The sequence below is a fragment of the Nicotiana tomentosiformis genome, chromosome 6 (genome assembly GCF_000390325.3).
Source record: "Nicotiana tomentosiformis chromosome 6, ASM39032v3, whole genome shotgun sequence".
NCBI lineage: Eukaryota > Viridiplantae > Streptophyta > Magnoliopsida > Solanales > Solanaceae > Nicotiana > Nicotiana tomentosiformis.
The window spans coordinates 99,756,806-99,767,968 of NC_090817.1; the positions used below are offsets into that span (position 1 = coordinate 99,756,806).

At 35.7% G+C, this 11,163-nt stretch overlaps 2 protein-coding genes across 2 annotated transcripts; both read right to left on the reverse strand.

Moving 5' to 3' along the window:
* Positions 1 to 436: 436 nt before the first annotated feature.
* On the reverse strand, positions 437 to 1,984 carry LOC138894480 (uncharacterized). Its single transcript, XM_070179179.1, has 2 exons — positions 1,904 to 1,984; positions 437 to 931 (listed from the first exon to the last, which is right to left on the reverse strand). The coding sequence occupies exons 1-2, from the start codon at positions 1,982 to 1,984 to the stop codon at positions 437 to 439; spliced, it is 576 nt and encodes a 191-aa protein (XP_070035280.1).
* Positions 1,985 to 3,761: 1,777 nt separating this feature from the next.
* On the reverse strand, positions 3,762 to 4,337 carry LOC104103802 (transcriptional regulator SUPERMAN-like). Its single transcript, XM_009611741.4, has one exon. The coding sequence runs from the start codon at positions 4,335 to 4,337 to the stop codon at positions 3,762 to 3,764; it is 576 nt and encodes a 191-aa protein (XP_009610036.1).
* Positions 4,338 to 11,163: the final 6,826 nt, after the last annotated feature.

Consider the following 11,163-nt stretch of genomic DNA (forward strand, 5'->3'; position numbering starts at 1 on the left):
TCAAGTTCTGCAACTTTTGCTTATCACCTGTCATATGATTTGCACAACCTGAATCAACGATCCAGTCATTCTCATAATCAATTGATTCAGATATTGTTGTTGTGAGTGCTAAATCTTCCTCTTTTATAGCAAAAAATGCTTCAGCATCCCAATCATCTTTGCTTTTCTCATTTGAATTTGACGTAGCAGCATTAATCTCCACAGACTTCTTCTTGGACCAGCAGTCTTTTTCTATATGGCCCTTCTTTCCACAATTGTGACACTTCCCTTCAAATATTTTATTATTCCCGTGATTTTTCAAAGCTCCCCTTGAGCGTGAATTTTCATCTCCATGAAAATTGCTCTTTTTAGAACTACCAGTAGTATGTTGCTTGAAGTTCTTGGTTTTGTTGGTGTAGAGAGCTTCTTTTTCACTCTTCACCGAAGCTCCTACCATTTACTTTGACATGGCTTCTTGACCAACGAGCAAATTTTCGAACTCCACAAGTGATGGTTGATTTGGCCATCCTTGTACTACAGCAACAAAACCTCTATATTCATGCCCCAACCCATGGATAATTATTCTTTTTATCCTGGTTTCTCTAATTGGAGCCGTTGAATCTAAATCTGAAATTTCACGGCATATCGACTTTACTTTATGGAAGTACTGGGCAATCGTCATATCACGTTGAGCTGTTGATAAAAGCTTATTCTCTAAAAGTTGCAGCCTTGCGTCATTCTTCTTTGAGAAAAGTGCAGCAAGTGTGTCCCATGCTTCTTTTGGCGTTTTAGCATCACAGACATGCTCCAACACATCTTCTTCGATTGTTGTTTGGAGAGCAAACATTGATTTGCCTGCTTTGATCCTCCACTTCCGCAAGGTTCCATTCCCATCCTCCGCCTCTGGTTGTGTAACTTCACTTCCGTTGACCACTTTCCAAAGATCTTGGCCCTGCATATAAGACATCATACATGTTTCCCATGTATTTTAATTCTGATTATTGAGCTTTTTGATTCCGCCAACTACTTGAAGATCAGTTATTGTGCTGGCTCTTGATACCAAATGAAGAATCAAAATAGAATTGCAAACACAATATTAGAAAGAATAACTGGAAGTAGAATTGAAATTTTTGTGGAAGAAAATAGTTGGATGGTTTATTCAATTCACTAATGGCCTTATATAAGCTTACAAATTAGCTTGAACATGTTATCCCACTAAACAAACTCTCCTAAACTTTAGGAAAAGATATCTGCAACTATAAAAACAAGGAAAAATATATATGCAACTAACAATAACAAAATAACAACTTAAAGCTAAAAACTAGCTATACTACAGACTTGGTCAACACTAAATAGAACTAATGTTGTAAAACTTTAACATAGAATGGTGAGGTGGCGATGAATGCGGTCATAGGGAGGCAGTTAACGGAGGAATGGTAGGTTTATACCACTTTTATGACGTCAGGGGTATATTTGGATCGATAGTATGATGTTAAGGCTATATTTGGATTGATAGTATAACGGAAGATAATATTAGACATTTTATAGTATAAGGGCATATTTAACCATTTTCCCTAAATTATACTTATATCGACCCGTGCAGTGCTATAGTTCACGCGTTTAATATTCTGCCTTCATAATATGTTCGTAAGGATAACATTTAAAGGAATTGAAGGAGACTGGCACAATTAAGCAGTAAACATGTGATTTAATTTGAGGCAAAATGAAGAACTTTAATAGGAGTTAACATGCCGTGAATTATCTTGAAAGAAAGAATATATTTTTAGTAGTTGCTTTAGATTTAATATGGTATTGATAACAATAGTTATGAAGATACACCCATTATATGTGTGTGTGAAAATATTAGGATAATCTGACAAAGGACTTCAATTATATTGCATGTGGGTAGCTGCTTGCCGTATACCTGAACAGATGGAATTGTGAATTTGTGATTCCTCAATTTAAACTCCAACAACTTTAAGGGAATAGCAAAGTACAATACCATTATTATTGTTTGGTCCTCATGTGCGCTACATGAATTTTTGTAAAAGGCAGAAACACATAAAAGGTATCAATTGGTTCATACTTTATGAACAATTTTAATACTTGCCAGCTGCTAGCTCACTGTGTCAGTAAGGAATAACACCCTATAGGAAAAGCTTCTTGGTTTCTTGGTTTATGTATACTCTCTTTATATTTCGCAACCTTAGTCAACAACTTAATTCAGCCCATATGATATACATTGGCATCTAATTTTCAAGTACAATAAACTTCTTGTCACCTATTTGTTTCTCAAGTTGCCAGTAAATATTAGTGCATGTTATTAAAAAGGCCGATCGATACTCTAGGCAGGTATATGTATGCATGTGTATATATATATATATATATATATATATCAAGGAGTTGGTTTGATCTATGAAAACAGAATTTCAATTTTCATGGTTAAAGGTACAATAAATTCTTTCCCTCAAGATCAAATTGTTGCTGGAACTTCCCAAAACCATGCTTATCATCCCCAAGGGTCGTTTGGCTTGAAGATAAGTTATGATGAGATTAGTTATCCTGATATTATTTGTTATTGACTGTTTGGTATATTGTATTAATGAGATTATCAATTTTACTGCTTTATCCTGAGATTATTATTTCACCTCTAGCATATATAAGTTATCCCGGTACTCTTTTTAATCCTTGGACAACTTATCCTGGGAGTAGTAATCAAACAAGGGAAAAGACGACACTAAACTTTTATTCCAAGATTATTTTTGCTTACCTATCGTACCAAACGACCCCTAAAAGTACAAGCAGAACAATACTTGTAACAATCATTTAATGGTACTACTTGTAAAAGAAACAAAAGGGAAAAAAAAAAAAAAAAAAAAAGAATCCAGAAAGATGAATGAAAAGAGAGACTCTCACAATAATGTGGAGAAATCAGTTTTTCTTTTAATCAACAGTAGTGAATCTTTGTTTCCAACAAAGTGAACAACTTTTTCTGGTGATTCAAACAAAAATAATGGTACTTCATGTGGTTTCACTTTCCTGATAAATGAACCATTTCCCCATGTGCAGCCCATGCACTTGTAAATGCTTGCAAGGTCGTCATGAAAATGAAAATTATTTCTTATTTTTCCAACAATATTGTATTTAAAACATTGGCACAAAACAGCTGATCACCCACTTGTTGAATCTACAACATCTAGCAAGCTAGTCCTTATTTTTGTCGAATATTGGTCTAAATTTTATGTCAAAACACTGCATAAACATAGATGGATCAAAAAACAATGTTGTTTATATAACGATAGAAGGGTCTATAAGCGAAAAAAATGCATCCTTATCAGATGATGTAAGAAGTCAATTTGTATCTTAAACTTGAGTTTTTCTCAGATGAGAGCAGCAGAGTCTTATCTGTTTTTACATACCATATTCTAAACTATCGTATATTTAATCAATTAGCTAATTCAGTTTAATTTTACAGTGAAAAATCATTTAATAACCAAATTTAATTGGCAGTGTAGTCCATCATGATTTTAACATAATTGAAAAACAATTATTAGCTGACGCTATTGAGCAACTAAAAATGAAAGAAGATAGGAAGAAAGAATGGGAAACAATTAAAAGTAATTTAGATTCTGGTTTCTTTTTAAGTGACACGGTATTAAAACTAGAAACAGCTGGCGATTAAAGTGAAGAAGTTTAATTAGCTATATTACTGCCCATAGGCCATAGCTATATCAACTCAATTTACAAACCTCAATAAAGCTGTAGAAAGTTGATCTAACTAATTAACTGTATCCCAATCGAAGTTCCAGATCCAAATCTTGCTTTGATTCAGTGACTAAGCTGCCAATTTCCAAGTCCAATCTCAGAAAATCTTTTTCTTGCATGAAAGGGCCAAGTTTCTCAACTCCAAAAAGTACTTTGGTAGTTTTCAAGTGATTGTTTGGAACAATACCTTTTCCCCATCTCCTCATTTCAGAACCACCAGCAGCATTATAAGAGGGAAAAGGTAATCTAGAAGTAAAAGGAGAGGGTGGTTGGGATGATGAAAAACTAGGGTTAGGGTTTGGATCAAGATTAAAGTTTAGACGAGAATGATGTGTAGGTGGAGAGTGGTGTCTCAATAATCTGGCTCTATCTCTTCTATGAACATTCATGTGACCACCAAGAGCTTGGGCACATCTGAATTCCCTTTTACAAAAGCTACATGTGTAACATCTTGGAGGCCAAGACAAATGATTTTCATTTCCATAATAATCCCATGATGAGTCTTTAACATTATTGTTGTTATCGTCGTTGTTGTTATTATTCGACTTCATGATGTGTCTTGCCATGAAACTTTTGTGTTTGTATCCTGCCATTTTCTTCAGTCAAACCTAGCAAGATCAAGAGGAAAACTATAGGAAATTTAGTTTAATAACTATGTCCAAACATCTTTTTGCCTCTGATTTCTTTTTTCTGTTTTGGTTGAGTGAATGCTTTTTTTTTTTTGGTGAGGGTTAAATGGGAGATCTGTTACTAGCAAGGGACTAGTGATGATGATATAGAGCTTAGATTTGGGATACTCTGTGTGTGTGTTTGAATGAGAAAATGGCAGTGAGGGAGTGTGGTGGGAAGGTGTTGAGTACCGGCCCCGGGGGGGGGGGGGTTTAGTACAGTAGGCAGCACAAAAGAGGCCATAAAATACTAAGCCAGAAGTAGAAGATTTTATTGGAGAGCATTTAGGAGAAAAACTCTATCTTTGGTCCATAACTTCCTTTATAATGAGGAAGCTAATAGGCTTTTCCAAAGTCATTTTTCTCTCTTCTCTATATAGTACAAAATTTGAACTTTATGCCACATTTCATTCATTATTTTTTAAAAAAAACTCATGTATAAAGTATCCCGTATTCACGGAGGGTTCGAAGAAGGATCGCACCTCAAAGAATGTAATGTAGACAGCCTACCCAAATACAAACATTAGTAGTTACTTCTATGGCTCGAACTAGTAATCTATTACTCACACGGAGCCCTATAGTTTATGTTAACTTATAAAAAATTTTACCTCCCAAAGTTTATATTTTCTTTTTGCTTTCTTTTGTGGCGGCAATGGGAAAACATATACATTTCATGTTTTATTATTGTGTAAGTTGGACTATACAAAATTAAGCTACTATTATTGGATTCGCTGTTAAAAAAGAGAAAGTGATGCCAACATAAAGCGTAAATTAGCTTTGAGGAGCGTAATGATAGATGTATGTACATACATATAATTTGAAGATATTTTAGTGTTTTGCTGATACATCTAATTAAATTCTATGCGTAAATAAATAGTATTACTTGTTTTGAAAATTTTAAAAAACAGGCTCTGCAAACTCAAATTTTCAAATATATTGAGATAAACGTTACTAAGTTTGTAGTATGGCCATGGGTCCAAGCACAGGGAACATATTTGAAAAGAAACTGCGATTGCAAAAACAAATTAAAAAATATGCAGATATAGAAAGAGGAGTCAATATTTGAAAACGAGTTGTCAATATTCTTTTGTATGATTTATATTTAATTTGTTCTTAGCTACTTGGAACTGAGTGCATGTAATGATGAGTAATAAGAGTAGTAGTTGGTCAAGTCGCCCTTAGATTTACAATTCCAAAGAAACTATAGACTAACTGATAGAGTGAATTCAGCAAATATTTTGTTTCCATTTTATTAGTATGGAGAAAAGGACATTGTTTCAGAACTACACGAACAATACAAAAGATTGTACCATGTTTAGCTTAGATTTAGTGAGGGACTGGTGGCCAATTGGAGCCCTCTATTTACAAAGCCGAAATTGCAGTGAATGTGTTTTCAATATTTGCTTTGGTGCTAATGAATAATTACTATGTTTATGAGTGACAAAAAAGATGGAGAAGAAAGACATCCTCAATATACACTGCTTTCCTACCCTCTCCCCTCTCCTAAGACCCTATCATCAAACCTAAAAAGAGAAGAGCATATGTTTATGTTTGTGGTTCGATCTATAAATGCACAGTAGATTGTTATTTACTCAATTTTGACTTTAACTTTTATAAACTCATGATATTATTAATCTTTTTTACGTGGAGCCAATTTGGCGAAGAGTCTAGTGGAAATGACTCCAGATTGCCACTTTTAAGTATACTGTTTAAATATATTCATCGTTTACAATATATTTTTAAATATTAGTTAATTCGTTCAAACTTTAGGACATGGCGTCCTGAAGTTTAAACTTCAAGGTTCAAACTGAGGTCATCATGTCCTAAAGTTCGAAAATTGTATCCAAAAATTCGAATCTATTGTTCTGAATTTTAAATTAGCTGTTCAAAAATTCAAGACACTTATAGCCTGTTTGGCCAAGTTTCTTTTGAGACAAAAGTGCTTTTTTTGGTCAAGTATTTTTTTCCTAGAATTTAAAGTGTTTGGCCAAGCTTTTGAAAGGAAAAAAACGTAATTTTAAGGAGAAGCATGAGCAGTTTTTGAGAAGCAGAAAAAAGTAGCTTCTCTTCAAAAGTGCTTTTGAGAAAAATACACTTTGAAACACTTTTTAAAAGCTTGATCAAACACTACTTTCAACTCAGAAGTATTTTTTACATTAATTAGTGAAACACAAACTGTTTATCACAAAAAGTACTTTCTTTGAAAAGCGCTTTTGAGAAAAGTACTTCTCAAAATAAGCTGATTTTAGAAGCTTGGCCAAACATGCTATTAGTCCTGAATTTCAAATTAGCAGTTTAGAAATTCAGGACACTTAGTCCTGAATTACAAATTAACAACCCAAAAATTTAGGACAGTAAGTCCTGAATTTAAATTTGTAACTCAAAAATTCAGGATACAAAAATCAGGAAATTTAGTTATGAAGTTTGAGTGGATTAGCTAATCTTTGAATCTATTGCAAATTCTGAATATATTTTAAATAGCAGGCTTAAAAGTGGCTACTGGTGCACTATCACGACCCAAAATCCAATTAGTCGTGATGGCACCTAACACAACCCACTAGGTAAGCCACTTAGCAATAATCAAATTCAAATGAGATTTACTGAGAGAAATAATAAAAATATAACTGAATTTTTATACAAAGAATTCTCAAGGACTGGTAGTATAAGTCATGAGCCACTAAGACTAAGATTTTAACAAAACTGAATTGAAATAATTACAACATCTGTTTGAAATGTAAATGAACAGAATCCAAATCTAATACTACCAAGGATAAGTGATAGTTATAATTGAAACGCAGGTACATCTTGAGATCCAGCTCCCGTCGTACGAAGCAACCTCACCATCCAATATCTGCACGCAAGGTGCAGAAGTGTAGTATGAGTACAATCGACCACATGTACTCAATAAGTAATAAACCTAACATTAGGTTGAAAGTAGTGACGAGCTGGGATAACAATCAAAGTCCAACTCCAATAACCAGCAACAATTCATAACAATATAATAAAGATGGTACAAGAAATAGCTTAGCTCGTTCACAATTACGAAAAATAGGCATGCTTTTCAAGTATACAGTAAATCTCAAATCTTTCACCGAAAAACACTAAAAATATGAGTAAGTTAGAAGATTGTGATTTTTCCTAAAAACTTTCAACTACAGTTAAGAAGTCTCATTATCAGATGGCATGAGGAAAGTACATCTCTATGCCTACATGTCAATGTACATGTCAATGTCATAAATGTTACAAAATCGTGTAATATGAGGGATTGTATCTCTATGCATGTGTGCCAAGTATACATGTCAATGCAATGCACCACAGTGGTGAACTCATGTACCTACACTCTTAGAGTACTCAATCTCACTGTCTCACACTCCCACTCATCACTCTCAATCACTCAACACACTCGATCACTCAACACTGTATGGTACCTACTGCGGCGTGCAGCCCTATCCCATCATGAATCAGAATCTGCGTTCATTGTGGGTGTGCAGACTCTGGAGGGGCGGATCCAGCCCAAGCGCTATAATAAGCCAAATCCTGGCATGAATCAATAAAGCCTGATCCGCACGGACAACTCACGTACTGCACTGGCAACTCACGTGCCATAGTATCAATATCTGGATCAGTACGGATAACTCACGTGCTATAGTATCAATATTTAGATCAGCACGGACAACTCACATGCTAAATTATCAATATCTGGATCTGCACATATAACGTGTTGCACGGACAACTAACGTGCTATAGTATCAATATCTGGATCCGCATGGACAACTCACGTGCTATAGTATCAATATCCTTACAATCAGGCCCTCGACATCACTCAGTCATCAATCTCTCCAGTCTCCTAGGCTCACAATGTCATGAAAAATCAGCCCAAAATAATGATGTGATGTATCAATAAATGGTAACAAAGACTGAGATATGATATGCAAAGGAATGCGTATGACTAAGTACGTAATTGCAATGTAAACAAATAAATCAACAACAGAAATAACCTCAGTGGGCCCCAACAGGATAAGCATATAGCCCAGACATAATTTCTAGCATAAATTACAGCTCGAGTGCTCTGACACATAGAGTTCAGTAAAAATACTCAGATAAGATAGCTACATAGTTCCATGGAATCGACTAAACCATAATTCACACGGTACACACCCACACACCCGTCACCTAGCATGTGCGTCACCTCGACATCAATCACGTAACACCTAATTCGGGGTTTCATACCGCTAGCACCAAGTTTAAAAATGTTACTTACCTCGAACAAGCCAAATCTAATATCGAGCAAGCCAAACAATACTCCAAAAATACCATCTTGCGCGTACCGATCTCCGGTCGACTCGAAAATAGCCAAAAGCAACTCAAATGCATCAAATGAAGCCCAAGGAAACATTTTCAAATGATAAAGGTCGAATCTTTAATCAAAAGCCCAAAGTCAATCAAAAAGTCAAACCCGGGCTCGCACCTCGGAACCCGACAAAACTCACAAAATCTGATAACACATTCAATTACGAGTCCAACCATACTAGTTTCACTCAAATCCGACTCCGAATCGATGTTCAAAACTCAAAAGTTCACTTTATGAAATTTTAGACCACCCCCCCCCCCCCCCCCGCCCCCCATTTTCTCTTTTGAATCAAGCCAAACTAGTGAATTAGACATATTATTCCTCTTTTAATATGTTTCCGAGCAATTAAACTTTTCTTATTTGCAAGATTCAAGAAAATAAAAGGTTTAAATAAATAAAACCAAAGTAATGATTCAATACCACAATTCTACTAGTATGTGTGCCAAGACCTAGTGTCACAAGTGTATGAGTATCTAGTAGATTATACAAAATTCTAAATACTGTCTGAACATAAAATAGACAGAATATGAATACGAAGAAAGACACTAGGTACTGCGGAACGGCTCAGAAAAATCAGCTCACCACTAGGCCTCGGGATATCGGGGATGCGCACCGGTAGGCCCACCTGATGCACCTGTCTCAAATCCTGCACAAAAAGTACAGCAAGTGTAACATGAGTACGTAAACAACGTGTACCCAGTAAGTATCAAGTCTAATCTCGAAGAAGTAGTGACGAGAGGTCGACTTCGACACTCACTACGGGTCAATAATTATTCAAATAAAATCTTAAATAAATACTGGATGTATAAATAAATTTAAATCTTCTCAACAAGCAGGAGCAAATAATTCTTTCACAATTATATAATTTCCAAATAAGTCATTCCTTTTAAAGGTTGTAATCTTACAAGCCACAATAAAATATTAAGATATCAAGTATTATTATTAAGCACGATTTATGCCGAGGTCGTACGGCCCGATCCAGAGTAATGTGTACACTGCCGAGGGACGTGCGGCACGATCTATAGATGTATTTATCTACTGCCGAGGCGTTCGTCCCACTCCACAAGAAGAGAAGTATACTTTATAAGCATTTGACTTAACGTGATTAAGGATTTATATACAAAGTAATATAAATTTTATTAACTACCTTTCATAATTTCTCTAACAAGTTCTAATATAATTTAGGCATTCTAATTTTAACAAGTATGGTGCAAAAATTCCAAATAGTTTATGCATTGGGTCCTAAAACTACCCGGACATAAGCATAACTAGTAGCTACGCACGGACTCTCGTCACCTCGTATGTACGTAGCCCCCACAATTAGAAATAATTATTTATTTACAATACTTATGGGGTAAATTTTCTCTTATAAGGTTAGACAAGAGACTTACCTCGTCTCAAAGCTCACTTCCCGGTCGCTTTTTCGTGCTAAAGCCTCAATTTGGTGCCAAATAATTCGAAACTAGTCAAATATTATATAATTTAATCAATACATGCTCAATAATTTGAAATTAAATTATTAGATTAATTATCTAACCCAAATTGATAGAATTCCTAAAATTAACTTCCGGCCCACGTGCCCGGATTCCAAAACTTTTTGGAGGAAATCATCACCCATAACCTTAAGAACTCAAATATACAATTTTCATCCCATTCCATAACCATTTTCGTGGTTAAAATCTCTTCTTTTTTTTTCAAAACCTAGGTTTTTCATCTAACCCATGACTTTCCACAATTACATATTAAAATTTACCCATAAACTATGTATTTAACTCATAATAAGTAGAATTTACTTACCTCCAAATTGCTAGGTGAATACCCCGCTCAAGAATCTCAAAAATCGCCCAAGGATGAAGAAAATGAGCTCAAAAATGACTGAGCCCCGTTTTTAAAATATTCTGTCCGACACAGTAAAATCCTTCTTCACGAACGCGGTAAGCACCTCGCGTTCGTGAAGGCAAAATTCCCTAGGCCCTTAAAATGCCCTTCGCGAACGTGAAAGGGGTCTCGCGAATGTGAAGGCTTACTTGGCCTACCCTTCACGAACGCGTGAGCTCCTTCGCGAATGCGAAGGGTAAAATATGATGACCCCTCCAAGGCCCCGTCCTTCTATGCGAACGCGAGAAGGCCTTCGCGAACGCATAGGCCTAGTATTCCCAAGCTTCGCGAACGTGAAGGGTAACTGCCCAGCTCCCCAAATCCTTCATCGCGAACACGAGAGTCCTTCAGCGTTCGCGAAGAAGGAAACCAGAACTGGAAAATCTGGTTTTTCCAACATTGCTCTGGGCGGTCTGAAACTCACCTGAGCCACTTGGGACCCTGTCCAAATGTACCAACAAGTTTATAAATATAATACGGACCTGCTCGAACTCTCGAAATGCGTAAATCAACAACGAAACT